Below are 20,089 nucleotides of genomic sequence, written 5' to 3' on the forward strand. Positions count from 1 at the left end.
TCCAAGATCTGGAGGCAAAAGGCCCCCCCCCTCCTTTCCTATCCCACATAAATTAACGCCATGGCTAGTACATGTGAATTTGCTGGATTTCTGTTCACACTCCCCCATCTGGGGTGCGTGTATATGCGGGGAGAAACAGGACAGGGACTGAGTTGGAAGGGGCACGCACAAACCTCTGCCGACTCAAAGCACGTGCATTTGCAGAAAATCACGGCACAGATTTTCTTTCTTTGCTATTTAATGTTCACCATTTATGTTTTATGTGTAAGTTTCAGGAGGGCCCAAGAAATGGATTACACAGGATGCAAGGGAAAGGTGTCAGGGAGTCTGGAGCTCACAGCCCCCCGCTGGGAGGCCAGAAGGGAGGCAGGAGGGGCCCCAGAACCAAACACATGCTAAAACATACTTGCCACCCCCACCCCCCTCCCCCAACTGCTGGGGAGGGAAATAAATACACTCAGACTCTGTCCCACTCCCAGCTGCACAGGTGAGGGGCCAGCAGGTGAGTTTCCTCCTCCCACTGCAGATTGAGGTCAAAGAAACACCATCTACATACAGTGCTCCCAGCCCCTTACAGGGAGGGGAGGACCCTGGGCGGGGGCGGCTGTCAGTGCACGTCCTGATCTGGGCTCGTTCATGCTAAATAGACAGGGAACCACTCATTCCAACATCAAGCAAAACAGAACAGGCCTGGAGGGGACCTCGAGGCCCCTTCCTGGCACCAAGCTAGGGAGAAACTGTCCTTTGTAGGGTCCTCTAAACTTGGGACAAACCGTCCAGGGCTGGCTGCAGTTTGACTCAATTCCTTCTTGCTGCATTCCCACACCGGTCCACTTTTCTTGGTCGCAACCTTCGGGGCCCAGCCAAACCCAAGGCTTCGGGGATGGGGAGGAAGTGGGGAGCGTTCCTCCACGTGCAGGCCCTTGGAAGACAGGCGCCAGCTCAGGCCTCAGCCGTCCTTGGCCCGCCAAACCCGGGGGCGAGGGAAGCCAGCGAGCAGAGTTCAGTCCCCTGTGATGCTTGTCTGGCAGCTGCCCCGGGCAGGATCCGGTCCCAGCCTAAGAGAAGGAACTTGTGGAGAAAAGACTTCTCATCCCGTGTATATGTGCTGTGGGTGGGCGGCAGGCCGGGGGGTCCTCAGCCCATGATCCCCAGTACTGCCGTGTCAGCTCTGGGTCTGTGCCAACACAGGGCCGGGATGGGGACGCGCCTACAGACCGGGCCACTTCACAGATGCCACTCGGACACGCCTGAGGGGGGACAGGGAGAGGGAAGCAGCACCCCTCTCTACAAACTGCAAACCTGACTTGGGTCGTGTTGGATGAACAGACCAGGCTTTGGGTAAAGTATCCCGTCTCCACGGGAGTCGAACAGGCCAGGAGATGGTGGAGGGTGGGCCAGATTTGGCTGCAAGACCTTTCCCAGAGGGCCGCCTGGCTCCCCTCTCCCAGCTCTTAAGAAAACCTGAAGGCTGCACCCCTCATTCAGAGAGAAGGAGGCCAGCCCACATTTGGCCGCCCTGTTGGTGAGTGGCTTTGGGCCAGTCACTGCCTCTCTCCGGGCCTCGCTGTCCTGTATGTAAAACAAGGAGGGTGGACTGGATCTCAACCCTGCTTCCAGCTCTGACAAGCTTCTCATCCTCTTCCTCTTAGGCCAGACGGGAGACGGGGTGGGGCTGAGGGAGGGTTGAGGCCACGATGATGCTCCCTTGTTCCCCAAGTTCACAGTGTAGAGTCCATGGCTCTGGTTCCTCAGTCTCTCTCTCTGAGTCTCTGGGGCCCTATCCTCACCCCACCACCATCTCTGGGGTCAGCCCTCCAGGTAGGACACCTGCTCCCAGGGGGAGGGGCTGGCCCACCTCAAAGTCTGGGGAGAAGGAGTGGAAGGCAGAGATGGTGAGGGGGCGGGGGCGGGGAGGGAGAGGCAGCAGGGGCACTTCTGGTGCTGGAGAGGGAGCGTGATCAGAAGCGATGGGACCACAAGGGGGCAACGACAGGGCTGCGGTTTAGGGGCCCCCGGCTCTGCCCAGAGGAGCTCAGCCCTGACGCTGGCCCATGGGGGTCGGCCGGAGCATCAGTCACTGGAGTCGGGGCAGGGCAGGGGCCCCGGGGTCAGCTCACACAGGGGACGTGGCAGTGGACTCGCTGCAAAGGCTCTCGACAATGTCGGCTCGCTGGATGCGGCGCAGGGCGGCCAGGAGGGCGTCGAGCGTGGCGCTGTCCTGGGCGGCCCAGCTGGCGAGCAGGGCCCGGACCGGGCAGGCCTCGTGGGTGAAGGAGTCTATGTGCTCGGGCTGGTAGCCCAGCTCGTCTGCCAGGTGCCGCCAGGTGTCCCCCGCAGAGCCATTGAGCAGCTTCTCCACTTCCTCCCGCTTGGCTGGTGGCAGGCTGCTGTAGAGGCCTCCGTCCCCCTTGAGGGCTGCCAAGAACCCAGGGGAAGTCAGACACTACCCGCCAGGCTCTCTCCCACCCCCACCCCCCCCCCCACAGTGAGCCTGGGCGCCTGGGACAGACCGGACAAAGGCCAAGGCATTTCTCCTCCCAATCTGGGGCGGCCTTGGGGGCCTATGGCCACCGAAGGATAGCCAAGATGAGGTCGGGGCCAGGAGGGGAGGCTGACTCATGTGCCCTCCCCACCCACAGCTCCACACTCTCCCCACAACCTAACCCCCGTCCCTGCCCCCTGCAATTAATCAAAGCAGAGGAGACAGGACTTTGAAGTCCCAGACTCAACTGTAGCAAGTATCCTGGAGCTGGACTAAGGACCACTGAAATTATGGGACATAATTAACTACTTGTTCCTTTAAAGTCCAGGGTAGGAGGCTAATTGCAGCCACTTGGGGCAGTAATTAGCCCTAGGGGGCACAATTAGCTTGATGAGTCTGGATGCTCCAATTTGTCAAATGGTCCATTTCCCAAGTCACTCCACAGGAAAGGACCTCCCCCACCTCTTCCCTCACCCCATCTTCTGTCCTTCTACCCAGAGGCACGGGTCACCAGCCTCTCTGCCAGTCCTTCCTACAGTCTAGCCTTAATCACTCCCGATCGCCCTGCCTTGCTGCTCACCCTGGCCCGCGGCCGTCTGTGTGTGGGGCTGCTGGTCGTGCAGGCTCTGGCTGTCCACAGAGATGCCGCTGTCGCTGTGCAGCTTTTCTCCCTCGGGTGGGGGGGTCTGGTTCACGGTCCGGCTGTTGGCTCCTTGCTTGTTCTGCTTGCAGCTGTTCCACCTGGAGGCGGAGGACAGGCCCAGCCTCAGCGGGGAAGGGCCGCCCCGGCCACGTGGCCCAGGCATGGGCTCTGACATGCGGGGGCCCGGGGCATGGTAGGGACCCAATTCCCACGCCGGCCACAGCGCCTGAGGTTCTCCTTCCCCTACATAGCGGCCCCTGGACTGCACTGAAAGCACGGTGAGGGCACCGGGGCACTCGGCTCGGCGCACACTGCGTGTGTTCAGTCACTGTTCACGGAATGAATGATGTGTACACAAACGGCTTTCCAGAATTCCACGTTTCCCAATCTGCCCTAACGAACCATCCGCGCGTGCGTGCAGCCCACCTACAGTACAAGGACTTCCTCTGCTATGATGAGCACTGAGAAAACCTGAGAACAGACCACATGTCCGTCCGCAGGAAGCTGGTGAGAGAAATGCTGGTCCATCCCTGTTACTGAACGAGCAGTTACCAGGGATCAGATCACCTGTGTGTCCCGAAGGAGGTCCTCCCAGGGGGATTAGAGAAGAAGTTGTAGAGTGTAGACAGTGTGACCCCGCTGATGCTAAAATGTACACGTACCTGTGTGTTTACGTGTAACTAAAAAGTCTCACGTGCATGTGTTTATACATGCACAGAACATGCTTGGAAAGGACCCAAACAGATTCCGATGATGAGAGGGGGCGTGTCTGGGGAGGTAAAAGGGGGCTTTTGTTTTTCGCTTTATGAGACATTACTCTTGTTTTGTGTTCTCCCAAACAAGTATATATTACTCTGACGTTTGTTCGTTTGCTTGTTTGAAGAATGAAAAATGCACTTAAACATTTAAAATGCTTTCTGGGAGTTCTTGTACATGCTGGCTTTCTGATGCGGGTGACGCAGCTTCTTGGGTATGCAACGTGGGAGGGACAAGACACGTGCATGTAGGTAACTGTGTGTGTTAACAGGCTTCCGAGAACGAGGACGGAGGCAGTTGGCAAAGCAAGTTTTCTGTGTGCAGCAGAGGGCTGGGGAGCCAGAGAGGGGAGCAGCCTGGGAGCAGGGTGGCACTGATCAGGCCAGGCCAGAAACAGTCACCCTCCCTCCTGCCTGCTGACCTGCCATGCCCTGGAGTCAGGCAGCTGATGGTGAGTGAGGAGGAGCGTGTTTTGGGGTTGAGTTAAAAGAGTGTGCATTTCCAGGTCAAGGTCGCAGTAAAGCCCAGCTTGAGAGCCAAGGTCCCTTTCTCCCTCCCCTGTCCCTTCTCTCACCTCTTGAAGGCAATGTAGGCCACAAGGCCCACGACCACTGCGGCCAGGATGGAGCAGTAGACGGGGATGAGGTTGTCCGTGGAGCCCCGGGTCACCATGGGCTGGGAGCTGCCCATCACTGTGGTTGCCACCCCTGCTGCTGTGCTGGCCACGAGGTCTTGCTCTGGGGGCGCCTCAGGCTCCTGGGTGCTGGGGGCCGCGCTGTCTGAGCTCTCTGGGGGCGTGGACCGTGTAATCCAGCGGCCTGGGATCTCTGGGAGGAAGGGTGACAGGATTGAGGGCCCACTCCCCTCAGCCCCTCCCTTTATGATCTGACCCACCCAGCGCTTCTTCCTGAGTCCCCAGCCCACTCCACGTGCTCATGTGCTCAAGACGGTGCACGTGTGGGTGACTGGAAATTCGTGTGTGACATTATGATAATGGAGAAGAGCAAGAGCCTGGGAATCGGGAGACGTAAATCCCCTTTGGCTGTGTCACTGACTTGCTGCGTGACTTCTGGATCAGTCCCCTCGACTCTCAGGACCTCCATTTCCCTGCCCATAAAATGGGGATTTAAAAGAGATGGTCTCACCCTGGCTGGTATGGTTCAGTGGATCGAGTGCCTGCCTGTGAACCAAAGGGTCACTGGTTTGATTCCCAGTCAGGGCACATGCCTTGGTTGCAGGTCAGGTCCCTGGTAGGGGACACACAAGAGGCGACCACACATTGATGTTTCTCTCCCTCTCTCCCCTCTGTCTAAAAATAACTAAATAAAATCCTTAAAAAGAGAGAGAGATGGTTTCTAAACTCCCATCCTGGTGGTAGTCATGGTCCTGGAAATCTATTCTGCCTCCCCTGGGGACCCAGAACCTGGCATGAAGGTGCACACAAAAAGAAGAGAGTAAGCCTGGGAAGCCTCTAGCTGGAATCGCTCTGGGAAACATAACCTCTCTGACCCGAGGTCGCCCCAATGGCCCTGGTTACCCTTGTCCTAAGGAGGGATGAGGGCACTCAGGTGCCCTCCCCGACCCCCACCCTCAGAGCTGGCACTCGGCCTCCTCTCCTCCAGTCTCTGCTGTCCTGGCTGTAGGCTTGGGCAGGGTTGGGGTGCCAGGCAAGTATTCCCTCCAGCCCCTCCTTGGACAGTGGCTGGCCCGCTCCCGGCCCCGTGTGGTCCTTATTCCATCTGGTCTTGCCATCCAGCGAACAGTGTCAAGTAGCTGGAACCCTGCTTGGGCAAGAAGCAGGCTGTTGATGGAGAGGCCTCCCACACAGGTACTGCCCAGCACCTCAGGGGGAAGGACACTGTGCCTTGCCACCCTCCTAGGCCTTCTCATGCCAGCTGGGTACTGCCAGCCTCAATGGCTATGTCCTGACCCCAGTGGGTGGGGTTTTCCATTCTGTCACCCAGCTGGGGGCAGGTCCTGGGTTTGTGGGCTCTGGACCTCCTGAGGGTACCTGTCTGGGCAAAGCTGCCTGCCCTATCTGTCCTCACTTCCCACACCTAGTGCTGGGAGGGGAAGCAAATGGGACATACCAATGGGGTGATGGGGAAGGCATTTTGCTCTTTCGCTCAGCCCCACCAGCTCCCAGTTTGCCCACCCAAGCTGGAGTCAAAGGTGCCCACTGGTCTCTGGGCCTCCTTGGCTCAAGGCTAAGAAGCTTCAAAGGGCCCTGTTTTCAGCACCTTCTGAGAGGTGAGGCCCCCAGATGTGAATCTGGAATACATCTGGTTGGCACTGGGGAGGGGGCTGCCATCTGCTACCCCATCCCACCCCTCCACCATCTCAGTCCTGGGAGAGGTTGAGGGGGTGGGGTGGGAAGCGGAGGAGAAAGAGCCTCTGCCTTTGGCAGCCCCGGATACGGCGTTGGACTGGGGAGGGCCAGCTCTTGCCCTGCTAGGAAACCAGGCCAGCTGGAGGGGCAGCCCGAGCCCTGAGGCTGACCCGACCCATGGGCTGAAGGTGTGGCAGTGAATCGGGCCATTACAGAGACTCTAGAGCGAAGGGGAAGCGACAGGCCAGGCTGAAGACAGAGCTGCCCAGGGCACTTTCCCCACATTTCTCCAATACCCTCTGACGGGGGCTGGAGGATGAGATCCAGATGTGGCCGTGTCCACCGGCATTCCAACCCGCTAAGCCCTTGGCAGGTCCTGACAGCCATTTCCGGCATGGGAGCTGTCAGACTAGGGGGTGGAAAGAGAGACCAGGTTATCCCTCCTAAATCCAAACCTCGCTAGGGCAAATGGGGGGGAGGGAGGTTCTGCCCCAAGGGTGGGTGAGTCACCATGTTGACACCTGAAATGTATATGCAAGAAAGTACAATGCACTGGAGGGGAAGGGGGCAACCAAACCACAAATCAACTTCCCTCTCCTGAAATGCTCCCTCTGCTTCAGAGCCACATTTAACCCTCCAGAGGCTGGAGTAAAGAGGGGCAGGGGGACAAGGACACACGGCGTGCTCAGAGGGACCCCCTCCTTCAGGATGGCTGGGAAAGTGGTTTCTCTCTGGGAGAAATCTGCGAACACCCCAAAACAGCAGGGCCCACCCCTCCCCCAGCCGCCGCCACCTTTCTTTGCTTTAACCAAGCCCCTGACTAAGTGCCCCTGACTAAGCGCCCCTGACTAAGCGCCCCCACCAGCTGGTCTGGACTTGCCCAGGGAATTGTGCCACGTGCCTGGCTGTTGCCAGCTGCTGAAACTCCCTCCCGGCTCTGCCTGCGCCTGGCGCCACTTGCCTGTCTCCTAGCCCAGGGCAGTCGCCACCAGGACCACCATGTTCTGTACCCCAGTCCTCCCAGCCCCCGATCCCAAAACAGAAAGCTTCACAGGCACCCCTGGCCACAGCCCGCCCGACTTCACAACCAGCTGCACCCTGAGCTCCCTGAGCCAGAGGCCATGGGAGGCGGAAGGAAGGTGCAGTTGTGTGTGGGCCGGCTGGGTCAGACTGGAGGCTCCCCACACAGGAGACCTACCTCCCCCTCTGACTGGGGACTGACCGAAGGCAGAGGCTGGGCCGCCTCCACCAGGAACGAGCGATTTCCTGGAACCTGAGTGCTGGGACCTTCTCTCTTATCAGACTGAGGCAAAAGGCCATCTCTCCCCATCAAACCTGGGGTTCCCTAAAGGAGAACCATTCAGTTGCCTGTTCAAAGTTAGGGTATCCCAAGGGCTAGGGAAACAGCTAAACGGGCATCCAGCCACAGGGCGCAGAGTGAAAGTGACGGCACCATCGACCTCTCCCTGCAGTGGAAAAGCCCACCCCTCTTCCCGAGACGGATGTCACCAACTCGAGACCAAAACAGTCCCCCTCTGACTGCCATGGTGCTCCCTTTGCCTTCGCAGGAGTTGCGCAGCCTCCTTTGGGCCTTGCCTGGCTGAGGTGGGCACACCCACCCCCATACACACCCCCCCCACATACCCCCCCCCATGCACCTGGCCCATCACCTTTGGCCTGATGCCACTCCCCTTCCGCCTCCACCCCCACAGCCCCTCCCCCACGACCTCCTTGCAGTTCCCTGCCCCAACTTCACCCTCCACTAAACTGTAAAGTGACTGCTGACCCGCCCCCGGTACCACAAGTTGAAGTAGTTCTCCTACCCACAACACCATTAGTAACCATATGACCAGTGGGGACACTGAGGTCCAAGACAAGGGTCACCTCCTCACCTAACATCGCTCAGCCAGTGACAGGGTGGATCCCATCTCAGGTCCCAAAGCCATAAACCACCATAGACCTAGACCAGGCCTCCGAGCAAAAGGGTCCCACCCCTGAGGGTCCTCCCGCCGCTTCTCCAGTTCAGGAAGTCTGCTTCAAGAATCAGATACGTTTGCTCTGTGCTCTGCTTACAGTGGCCACTTTCCAGCTGCTTACCTGTCACCTGTCCAATCCCCAGCTGGCAGCCACAGATTAATAAAGCCCTGGAAAATGAGTTTGAATGTGGTAGCTGCGCCTGGGAGGAGGAGAAGGATGGCTTTCCAAGCACTTAGCCCAAATGACGAGAGAGCGAAAGAGAGCCTTTGGTGAGAAGAACGGAAGCCACTTCCTGTGGCAGGTTTCAGGGAGGGTGGCTACTGGCTCCAGGCCAGGCCTGGCCCTTCCTGACCCCCAGGGGACGCCCTTCCCCAGCCTGCAGCAGCCGCAACGCGCTCACCCTGGCACTCGGCGTCGGCCCAGCGCGTGCACTCGCGCACCTGGCGCTCGGTGTCCTCGCACACGGTGCACGGCAGACACGGGTCCACGTGGTTGGCTTCGTCGGAGTACGTGCCAGCAGGACACTCCTCGCACACGGTGTTCTGCTTGTCCTGGCATGAGTATACGAGGCCCGAGCCTGCCTCGCAGACGCGGCACGCCTCGCAGTGGCCCGTCGTCTCGTCCTGGTAGTAGCCGTAGGCGCAGCGGCACACAGCGTCATCCGCCTCCACGCAGGGTGCTGACATGCTCTGCAGGCCCACGCACTCAGTGCACGGCTTACACGGCTCAGTGGCACTCACCACGTCGGAGAACGTCACGCCTGTGAGCAAATGGATGGGCGGGGAGCGGTGGGCCCGGACTTTAGCTGCCTGCTTTTGGGCACTTGGGTCCTCCTTCCCTGCACCACCCCCTCCCCTACCCGGGTGCTGACTCCCTCTTTAAGCCTCTATCCTCCCGTCCCTGATTCTAGGTCTATGAAAGCTTGTGGCAGCACCCTAGGAAGGAGGAAATGGGTCAGAATCCCCAAGCTGCAGGCCGTGGACTTGATGGCCCAGAGGCTTACGGGTAACCCAGCTGGTGCAGGTGAATTTCTTGGCAAATTCTCTTAGAGAGCTCTGAGCCCTGTACCTTTGTTCCCAGCAAGATTAAGGCACAATCTGAGCGTGGTTCCCACCCAGCCCTCCCCACAGGCCAGAGCTGTGTCGAGAAGCCAGCCCAGGGGATCAGGAGTGGCCTGAATGGGAGTAACTGGGTTAGGCTCGTAATTTCCCACCCATGGCGCTCCCCCAGCTGCTGAAAGGCCTGGCTCTTCAGGGTGGGGATGGGAATCTCGGCAAGCAAGTTCAGGTACAGCAGGAGGGACTGAAGCTAGAAAGCAAGAAGGACTTGCATACATCGTCCTCTGCCCTTTCAAGTGGCGTAAAGGGGAGATTTCCAAGCTCCACTCCACTCATGCTCTCTTAATTAATGGATGTGAGCTCCAGAATAAGGGCAGGGATGCCAGGGACGCCAGGGTCCTTGCCTCCTTGTGCAGAGAAGAGGAGGCACAGAGCAAACCTTCTTCACCCCGTCCAGCCCAGGGTGGAGAACTTGAGCCAATCTCAATCCAAGAGGATGCATCCTTGCTCCGGGGGGATGAAGAGCAGAGATTTAGCAACCTGAGAACCAGGGAAGCTCTGCTCAGAATTCGGAAGCACGAGTAGAGAGAGTAGCTTCTCCCTGAAGGGAAATCAAGGCCTGTTGTAGGGTCTCACCTCAAACTTCTCTAAAGGCACCAAGAAATAACAGGGAGCATTGGGTCATTATCTTGCGGGAAGTGGATGGAGAAGCAAAGGAAAAAAAAAACAGGCCTGGCTGGTGTGGCTCAGTGGATTGAGTGCCGACCTGCGGATCAAAGGGTCACCAGGTCAATTGCCGCTCAGGGCACATGTCTGGGTTGCAGGCCAGGTCCCCACTTGGGGCCATGCAAGAGGCAACCAGTCAATGTATCTCTGGCACATCGATGTTTCTCTCCTTCTCTTTCTCCCTCCCTTCCTCTCTATTAAAAATAAATAAATAAATAAATAAATAAATGAAACAAGGAAAAAGGAAAGAAATCGGGGAAGAAGAGAAGACGGCCAGTTCTGGCAGAGGGAACGCTGTATTGCCCTTCCTAGGAATCAGGCAGATCTGGACTCAAACTGGATTCCATCCCTTACTGGCTGTGTGACTTTGGATGTTTTACTGGACTTCTCTGAGGTTTTTTTTTTTTTTCTTTCTCTGTAAAATAGAGAACGATATCTCCACTTGCAGGGTTGCGGTGAGGAGTAAGTGAAGTTCACCGTGAAGCCCTTGACACACAGCAGGGACCCTATAAAGGCTGGGCCCGTGGGGTGAGCGGTGACAAGTGTGGTGACATTCAGTAGCAGAGATGGTCAGATGGCAGACAGGCAGGATTTCCTATCTGAACCAACAAGAGGCTCCTATCCGGTTGGGCATGCGGCAGGCGGCTGGGTATAGTCACCTGGGAGGGGAAAGGAGGGCCCTGCTCATGGGAACACACAGAAAATTAGCAGAAAATTCCTGGGAGAGGGTTTTAGAGGTGGGGAAAATGTGGTCTTTTTTGGCAGAGAATGAAGCAGGAGCTTAATGGGTTTCCTCGTGGAAACGTTTCGAGGATAGAGAGAAGGTCCGCTGGGGTCTCCATTCCATAAAGTGGGCTTGTAAAGGCAGCCTGTTAATGCAGCTGGTGGGGAGTGAGGGGCGGAGGGAAAAGGAGGGAAACAGATGGAGGAAATGGGAGGGAGGATTCCTGCCACCACCCCAGAGCTCGTCTCTCTTCCCCCTCCCCAGAGATGCCAGAACCTTCCTCTCCCAGGCTCTTCCCCACCCCTTGCTTTGACAGAAGGTGAGTGGGGTCCCATGCTGAGAGACTAGGGTCCAGGGAGGAGAGGCCGTGGGCTGGAGTCTAGGAAATGAGAGAGGCAGTCTTGGGGGGGCTCCAGGGTAGGTAGCAGTTGGCCAACCCTTCCCTGGGATGGAAACCCTGTTAGGCCAGGGCAGGTGGCCAGATGGCAAGGCCTTACAGGATGTCCAGTCTCCCCACGCAGTCCGAGGCATCCCTCTGCTGGGGGATGGAGTCACAGGGCTCACAAACACAGAGACAGGAAAACAGTATTTGAGCCCTGGCTGGTGTGGCTCAGTGGATTGAGTGCTGGCCTGAGAACCAAAGGATCATAGGTTCGATTCCCAGTCAGGACATATGCCTAGGTTGCGGACCAGGTCCCCAGTTGGGGGGCACACAAGAGGCAACCACACATTAATATTTAAAAAATATTAAAAAAAACAGTGTTTTGGGAAGACTGAGGAGCTGTGGTTGCCTGAAGGATGGAGAGGTGCACAGGTGTTGTTGGTGGGGAGGCGTCCAGAGTAACATTAGGCTGGCAGGTGTGTTCAGGGTTCCCCGTTCCTGTGTCCTCGTTCCCAGGGCAATGAGAGAGTAGAGTGTGGTTGCCACGGCCCCTCAAGATGGGCTTGGAGTGCCAGGTAGAAGGTAGGATCTTACTGTTGGCAGTGAGGAAAGGTTTCTGGTCAGGAACAGAGTAATGAGCCCATAGCCTGAAGGCAGCAACCGAGGCTGGGGGCACCCCGAGGAGCTGGGGCTCCTGACTCAGAAGTGCACAGAATTCAGACCCCAGCCCCAGCATCCCTCCTCCTGCCTCCTCCAGCAGCCCTGGAAGACAGGATTCTCTCCCCTTCCCAAGGAAATCTCAGGTAGCAGTGGGTGCAGTGCCCCATCCCCTCCCCATCTGACATCACAGCACGAGTACTCCAACCCCCACCCCTGCCGCCTGGGGAAAGCTCTGCATCCTTAGCCAGAGCTGGAGAACAGTTGGCCTGGGGGGAGGGGTCCCCACACCCTCCCAGGATCCCCCAAGGTCAGTCTACCTGGCAGCCAGGATTTGATCCTCCTCCCCTCCCCCCTCCAAAGCTCTGAGGGCAAGTGGCAGCCATTGATTTTGCAGTGCAGATGATATTTTTAGCTTGTCTTAGTATCAGCCACTCTTCCCACCAGGCCACACTCTGCTACCAGGCTTCTCTGCTTGGGGGTTGGGAAGGGGCTCCCTTTGGGATCCCCCATCAGGTTCCCCTCCTTCCTCTGCATACCTCTCTCATCCATCCTCAGCTGCCCCCCTCTGCCTCCTGCCCTGCCTCAGGTCCACTTCTAGTGCCCATACTGTGGTGGGCAGGAGACCCTGCCCGGAGGCAGAGGACTTGTGAGGCCTCTACTGGACATGCCCCTCCCCAGCCCCTGGCTCCTCCCTTCCATTCCTCTCCCCTCTCCCCACCTGCCTCCCTTTACTCACTGTCCAGGCAGGGCTCGCACACGGTCTGGTTGGCTCCGCAAGGCTGGGCCACGCCCTCACCCAAGTTGCAGGCTTTGCAGCACTCCCCGCTGTGGGTGTACAGGCCTGTGAGGCAGGCCTCCTTGGCACTTCCAAAGGACACCTGAGATGGGGGAGATCAGAAGGTCAGACTGGTAAGAGAAAGGAAAGGGAGTATCTTTTGGGGGATCAAACACCCCCTCCTGAAGCCTTCTATTGGAACCACCTGGGCCCGGATGAGCTCACCATGGAGGTATTAGGCACATCAAAGCTGGAAGGAAGAAAGGCAGTGGGGGTCAGCCACCCTTGCAGGCTGCTGGGGACGTGAGGTCAGAGCCCCCCCATGCTGACCCTCTGCAAAGTTCATCTTGGGGTTACAGCTACTCTTAGAATCTCCAGGATGCACCACGTGGGCACAGCAGCTTGAAGCCCCGAAGGGGGTCTTCAGCTGGAGACCTCATGAATGGTTGGAAAGGATGCAGCTCGCATGGGGCTTCCAGCCAAAGGGGCAACTGCAAGCTGAAATTTAGTCAAAATGCCCCTTGCTAAGCCGCACACCGGCAGGGCTGCACCTACTCGGAGGGGAGCCTTTTTCCAACGCCGCCTAGCAGGGCCCTCTCTATTCCAGATCCTTAATTCTACCATTCCGCATAGTACATATCCAACAGCAGGTATCTGGACCCAAAACAGAAGACAGAGGGACAGGGGGGTCTTAGGTTCAAGTCCCGACTCTGCACTGGGAGCTCCGAGCTTCCATGCTGCCCTTCTCCAAGTCTCCAGCTCTCCAGAGAGGTAGGGCGGCTACAGCTCAGGCCCAGGGCAAAGACCAGCCAGCGGGCAAGAGCGTGGCTCCAAGACGTGAGAAGGGGCTGCCTGTCGGCAGTGATGAGAAAGTGGTGGCCCTCGCCACCCAGCAGCCCTGCTCCACCAGGGTTTCACTTGCAGTCACCAGCCCTCCCTCTCCCTGCCCCCCACGCGGCCAGTGGGAACAGCTCTGGAACCAGCCAAAAGGGGAGTCCGGTCCCTGCTGCCGCGGCATCTTTGCTCGTGGATGGAACTATTTAGCACCAGGATCCCTAGAGGGAGGGGCTGCTGGCAGCTTGCTTTATATTTCTGTTCCTTAAAAAAAAAAAAAAAGGCTGCGTCTAATCAAACTCCCAAGCCTGTTTCCCTGGCCCCAGACCGGGCAGCTCCCATCTGACCCTAGGAGGAAGTACAGGCTCTCAGGTTGGTCGTGGGAGCGGAGGGGAGCAGTACTGGCCATTTTCACCAGATCGTGGCCAAGAACATTCCCTTCCCTCCAGTCCTTTAAGATATCCTGAGATCTCACAGGGCGGGGGGGCAGGGGGATGGACACACTGGATCAGTCTAGGAGGCAGTCTGTGGTCCTCAAGAGCCCAGCAGAGAGGGTGCAGGCAGCCTAGGAGGGGGACCTCCGGTGTTGCCACCATCTCCTTCCAGGTGGCAAGAACACAGTGCGGAGCATGTGCGGACCAGAAGTCCTGGAAGGAGTCCCATATACAGGCTTTCCCCTGATGAGGGAGATTCCAGAAGGGTCTGTTCGGATTTCTTTTCATCCTTTGAGGGCTCTGCTTAAATCTCACTTCCTGAAGGAAGTGGAGCTGTGCCCCACCCCTCGCAGACCGGTGCAGCTGCCTTGGGACTAGGTCTGCCGGCTGACTAACTATTCCTGCCTGCTCCAACACCCTACAGGATCCCCCAGGACTCCCCGAGGGCCCATCTGTGGTTGGCCCAGGGCCCGGCACGGTCCCTGGCACAAAATAGGGACCTCACAGAACTCCGGGGCACTGGTTTCTGGGTAGCTGAGTTTCCCCGCAAGCCAGGGAGTTGCCGCCCTAGGCACCTACTGTTTTCCGTTTTGACCATGGCGGCTGCACCATTCTCCAACTCTGGAACCACGTCTTCATGGTTTCCCCATGACCGAGGGACCCCCGATTTACGCCAGAGATTATTCTGGGCTGCTATGCAGTGAGGCCTTCATGTTCTTTATCCCAAATCACCACACTGTCATCTCTTTGAATTCTCCTGTCAGCTTTTTAAAATACTTTTTTTCTGTCTCCCTTCTTGTCCAGGTATCAGTTGTCAACTCTTGTGGCTGCCAGCGTGACCTGAGGGGCGCCCCCGCCACCCCCCCGCACTGTTCTAATCTATTAGGTCTCACCGAAGTCCTAATAGAAACTATGTAACCAGCCTGGGCAGGAAGGTGTGTAAAATGTGTGTAGGTAGATCTGAAGTGGGGGGGTCAATTCTCTGAGTAAAAAGTGAGAGTGTAATGCTGCCTTTGTCCTCCGTGGCCTCTATGGCTCTGAATCCTGGCTCATCACTTAGAGCTGGTGGTCTGGGACCAGCTCTGACTTTCTCTGGGCCTCAGTGTCTTCCTCATTGGGTCATGGCAGTACCGATAGGGTTGCTGTAAGCAGGAAATGAGTGAGAAAGATGTTTATACACGTTGGGAGCCCTCTTTTCTCTTTCCCAAAGTCTTTCTTGCTTCCTTTGTGGCTGTTGGCTGCGGTCCAGTTAGTTAGGGTCAGTGAAGCCCCCCCCCCACCAGCCCTGGTGAGCCGAGGGGCTCTGTCTGGAGTAGTTGCGGGTGGAGGGGCAGCCTGGTGCAAGTCCCTCTTCTTCCAAGCCTGCTCTCTGGGCTGCAGCCCACCGCCCTCTCTCTTCTCCCCAGTCTTGCATTAGTGACCATGTGTTTCCTGTGACTGATTTGTTTCCTACTTCAAAACATTGCAGTCCTCCCTGGGTAGTTCAGTTGATTAGACTGTGGTCCCCGATATGCCAGGGTTGTGGGTTCGATCCCCAGTCAGGGTGCATAGGAGAGTCAACCAATGAATGCATAAATAAGTGGAACAACACATTGATGGTTTCTCTCTCTCTCTCTTCCTTCCTCTCGCTCTCTCTAAAATCAATACATAATAATTTTAAAAGACGTCGCAGATCTGCTACTTAATAGTGTGTTACTTTGGGTAAATTCGCAATCTCTCTGAGCCTCCGTTTTCCCCTTTATAAATCACTGGGTGCTAGTATCTACTGCTCAGGGTTGCTGCGGAAAATTAAATGAAATAATTTATGCAAACCTGTCTGGTGTATACTAGAATAAACGTTAGGTATCAAAGAAGCATCTTCTCTTAAGGAAAGTGAACCGCTAACCCTAAGTGGAAGGTAGTGGGAGGGGAGGGCTTCGCCATCCCCTGAAAGAGGAAACCATCTACGAGTGGGGGGCAGGCTAGATGTAAAGCAAGGCTTAGCCACCAGGGAGCCTGAGAAAGTCATGGAGACCGAAGGAGAACGGGCAATTTCTCTCCCTATAGTTAAGTAATTCCACAACCATTTGCTGAGCACTGTATGAAATAGGAGTTTCCAATGAGATGTGGTCCCTGATTTCTGTGGGAAACCACAGTCCCATGAGAGAGAGGAAATGTCCCGCCAAACAGAAGACAAGACGCCGAGGGGGAAAGGCGTGAGGGAATGCCTTTATCCCTCTCTGACAGTCGGGGAAACTGAGGCCCACTGGATCACTCCCCTGAATGGCCGATGCTGGGCCCCTGCCACACCCATTCTTGGTCCAAGCCAGGGCAACCTTGGGAAGCCAGGAGGGACGACTGGGATCCAGGCTAATTGCTCCGAAATGGCCCATTTACCAAAACGATAGAAGCACTTGCCTGAAATTTACACTTATTAGACATATTTCCAGTTTGATGGAACGATTGAATCCCATTTTTAAAATGTTTTCAATCATCTTATTTGTGCCATTTCAAAGCTTTCAAGAAACTAAGCACCCTTGCATAGATTGACTTAAGAATCTGAAAAAAAAATAGTTTTCATCAGACAAAATAGAAAACACACCAAAATAGTTGAAAGAATTGGAATATGAATGCTTCAGTGCGATGACTCCTAACCACTCACAACAGCTTCGAAAAAGGGTTTCTTAGGTGAATGGAGCCATTAGCGACCGCCATGGCCTTGAAGATTTTTCAAAAATGTGGAGGGTCTTTTGAGGTCGCTGCCAGCCCAGGGGAGGCACTGGCACATGCCCACGCCCCACCCCTTTAGATTGGGTTTGGGTTAGGAGACCAGAGCTAATTGCTGAGGATAGTGCTGCATGAAGACTTCCAAGGGGGCGGGGACTCTGTGTGGGGCCAAGAGACTCAGTTCCAAACTTTGGTATCAAGGGCATAGGGCAGGGAGGTCATCTCCAGGGCTAGTAAGTGATTCAGGGCCTCTCCTCCGTCCGCGCTCGGGAAGGGAGAGGGGGCTGGCGTGCAGAGGAAGGAGGAAGCTCCGAGCCAAGCATCCTGCGTTCCCAGGGTTCCGCCACTCACTGCCTGGGAGAGCCTGGTTTCGTGCCCGAAAGTCGAGGAGGTTCAGCTCCCTCAATTGTAAAATGAGAATCACTAGATTTACTCTGCTGGGACTTTAGAAGGATTAAATACAGCAAGAGAAATTTACGCCCAGGGTTGTGTGTGTCTCGTAATAGGCACTCAACCGATTTTATTATTCCCGCCTCCCCACCCCTCGCCCCCCAGGGAAGAATCTCCGTGTGCGAGCCGGACCCCATAGGTAGAGCCGGGTCCGGACACTTTCCTTCCCGGAGCCGCCTTCCCCACCCGGCTGCCTGCGCTCTACCATTTGCTGCCCTCACTGCATCCCTATTAGGCGCATTAGCCAGCCCGGCGGCTCCGGTTACAGACGTTTGAATGACAAAGTGCCTCCATTACCGGCGCGGCCCGCCTGCGGACCCGCCGGGACGCGCGCTCTGGTTTCAGCACTCACGCCGCGGCCCAGGAAGCACTCGGAACGCCTCGCCGCGCGGGGGGCCAGCCGGCAGAGTCTGCGCGGAGCCCACCTTCCCCAGCCCCGCGCCCTCCGAGCCAGCTCTGTCCCTCCCTCGCCTCTTCTCCGCTCGGGGAACACTCCTTCCAGCCCCGGTCCGAAGCCCACCCGCTCGCCCCATCGGGTTCTACACCACGGTCCGCTCCAGTCCCACTTCCGTGCTCCTCTTCCCGTCGGAGAAGCATCTCTAACCCGCGCGGTGAGCAGACGGGCGAGCAGTCACTCCCAAATCCCCGGGGGAAGCCATCGGTATGGACAGACCCAGGGAACCTGGACTGAGCTTCGGAAAGGGGGCCGGCGCCTGGGGAGGCCTCTGCTCACCCGCGCTCCCTGTAGCACCACTGGCTTGACTCGGGCTGGGGTCAAAGCCGAGGCGGCGAGAGACGCAGCTCCAATTCGGATCTGGGACACCGGGCTGCCCCATTAAAAAGTACGGGCAGTACCGAGTCGGGAATCAGGTGAGGGGCAATCAAGCCAGGACTCTGGCTCGACTTGCGCTCGGGATCTTAGCCAAGTTGCTTAAACTCTCGGAGCCTCAGTCTCCACATCTGTAAAGCGGGGATCTGGGAGCGCACTGCTCACCTGAAAGGTGAAGATGGCAGGTAGAGCGCGGACACCTCCTTCATTACCAAACCTTCCAAGGGCCCTCCGTTCATGGCCACACACCAGGTCACAATTCCTGATTTTCTTGTCAGAACTACCTGGCGGACTTGGATGCTTAAGACCACCCGCAGTCCTTTGCCCAGAGTCCGAAGCTTCCGCGCGCGCCTCGGTCTCGGTCTCGGTCTCGGTCTCGGTGCTCAGCGGCCTCATCCGAAAGCTGGGCGGGGCACGGGCGGAATCCCAACCTCCCCAGGCGCTGGAGCGGAGAGGGTCACTTTACTTAATCCGGAGCGGGCGCGCAGCCCCAGTGACACCCGCAGCTGCGGAGGGCACTGCCCTCGCGCCGCAGCGCCGCCTGTGGGCCGCCTTCGCCGGCGCGACCCTGCGCTGCGCGCCTGCCCGGACATTCCCAGCCTAGCGCGTCCCCGAGGTCTGCACCCCGGGACTTGGCAGCGGCCAGATCCGGTCAGACAACGCCCACTCCATCCCTGCTTGTCCGCTGCGGGGCTTCAAGCTTCGAGAATGGGCGCTTCGGAGCAGCCCGTGAGTCATAGGGGAATCAGGGGAACGGGTTCGCCCCGGCAAAGTGGGTGCTCTCTTCCCAGCTTCCGATCCCCAGCGCAATTTCCCGACTGGGCGAGGCCGCGAGAAAGAGCGTCAGACAGGAGCGGGAAACGTCCGTCCCTCTGCTCTCTCTTCTCGACCCACTGCCCTCGGTGGACCCGCGGGGCCCCGATCTTCTTGGGGTGGTCCGCGCTTCCTTCTCCGTCCTCTTTCACTTTGCTTCCTACCTCCCTCGCCGCCGTCCCTTTTCAGCCCTCCCCAATCCACTCTATGTCTCTTCAAACAACGACTTCCACTCCCCGAAGCTCTCCCTCCCACGCCCCTCCCCCTCATTGTCTGGCCAGTCCTCATTGTCCGATGCCCGGTCCCCTCTGTCGCTTCAACCTCCTCCCTCATTGTTCCATCCCCTCGTCTCCAGCCCCGCTCACCCCTCACATCTCTAGTCCCCGTCCCATTCATCCTTCTCTAGTCTGGGGTCCCATCTCATGACCCTCCAGAAATCAAGAAGCTCAGGGAAAAGTCTCCTTGAGATCCCGGCAATAAAGCGCCCTCTTCCAAAGAACCCGGGCACATCCAAGAGTCCCAGGACCTCCTCCTCCGAGACCCTTACCGGCTCCTCCACACACACACCCACCTGAGCACCCGCCTCTGTGCGCACCTCTGGCCCGCATCTCTACCCTGGATCTCAGGGGCTCCTCTGCGCCCTGAGAAGCCCACACACTTCTCTATGGATCCTAGCATCGGAGCCCCTCTCCTGCTATCCATCCCCAGCATCTTGGACCCCAACGCTCTGTGCTGTTTCCCTCGGGGAAACCTGAACCCATCGGGATTCCGGTCGCGGGAAAGGGAGTGAGCCCTCCTCAAGCCAGCACTCACCCCTAGGAGAAGCAGCGGCAGCAGCAGCAGCAGGCGCGGCCGGTCCATGGCGCAGCCAGCAGCACCTGCCCGCATCATCCACCTCCCGAGGCAGCGCCCGGCTTCCAGTTAGTCGGCTCCGCAGACGGATAGGGCTGCGTTGCGCTCCGGCAGCCGGCACCCGCCCCCCGGAGCTGGCCGAGGCTCCGCTCCCTCTGGCTGCTGGCGGGAGGGGCTGGGAGAAGCCAGTGCGGCGGCCCCGCCTCCTCCCCGCCCAGCCCGCCCACCCCCGGAACCGCGCCCGCCCTCCCCGCTGCCTCCGGGAGGGGAGAGGCGGGGAAGGGAGGGTGCTTGGGGGGACGCGTCCCCGCGCCCCGCTGCCTTTTCCCCGAGACCTGGCACTCAGAGCCTCTCCCCCACCTCGCACCGGTACCCAGAGTGCCCAGCCTGCGCTAGGGCGCCTCTGTCCCGGATGCTGTGGGCTCCGGACTAGGGCGGCTCCCATTCCCCTCAGGCTGCGCCTACCGCAGGATTCACTCGTACCCATCCTCCTCTGCCATCTATCCCCAGCATCTGGCTTCAGCTTCTTCTCCCATGACCGGCTCCCACCCAGCCCTTATCAGCAAGATGCCCACTGCCCTCCGTGCTCTTCATCTTCCGGTCCATCTCCTACCCCTACCTCTGCCCTTTCCCAGTGCCAAGGCCTAAGGAGAGGG

At 58.0% G+C, this 20,089-nt stretch overlaps 1 protein-coding gene across 1 annotated transcript; it reads right to left on the reverse strand.

Annotated features, from left to right (window-relative positions):
- Nucleotides 1-220: 220 nt before the first annotated feature.
- Nucleotides 221-19,586, reverse strand: NGFR (nerve growth factor receptor). The gene is made up of 6 exons (XM_037033460.1): nt 19,395-19,586; nt 12,477-12,618; nt 8,591-8,950; nt 4,459-4,711; nt 3,066-3,226; nt 221-2,418 (listed from the first exon to the last, which is right to left on the reverse strand). Exons 1-6 carry the CDS (start codon nt 19,470-19,472, stop codon nt 2,117-2,119), a joined length of 1,296 nt encoding a protein of 431 aa, XP_036889355.1. The 5' UTR covers nt 19,473-19,586; the 3' UTR covers nt 221-2,116.
- Nucleotides 19,587-20,089: the final 503 nt, after the last annotated feature.

This window comes from Sturnira hondurensis, unplaced genomic scaffold (genome assembly GCF_014824575.4).
Source record: "Sturnira hondurensis isolate 20B ecotype Veracruz unplaced genomic scaffold, ASM1482457v3 Scaffold0021632, whole genome shotgun sequence".
Lineage (NCBI taxonomy): Eukaryota > Metazoa > Chordata > Mammalia > Chiroptera > Phyllostomidae > Sturnira > Sturnira hondurensis.

Excerpts from the sequence above, each read along its gene's own strand:
- NGFR (XM_037033460.1), bottom strand. The coding sequence starts at position 19,472 with ATGATGCGGGCAGGTGCTGCTGGCTGCGCCATGGACCGGCCGCGCCTG. Across the intron at positions 12,619-19,394 it reads TGCCGCTGCTTCTCCTAGGG|GTGTCCTTTGGAAGTGCCAA; the intron begins GTGAGTGCTGGC and ends CCCCCATCTCAG. Across the intron at positions 4,712-8,590 it reads GGCCGACGCCGAGTGCCAGG|AGATCCCAGGCCGCTGGATT; the intron begins GTGAGCGCGTTG and ends CCTTCCTCCCAG.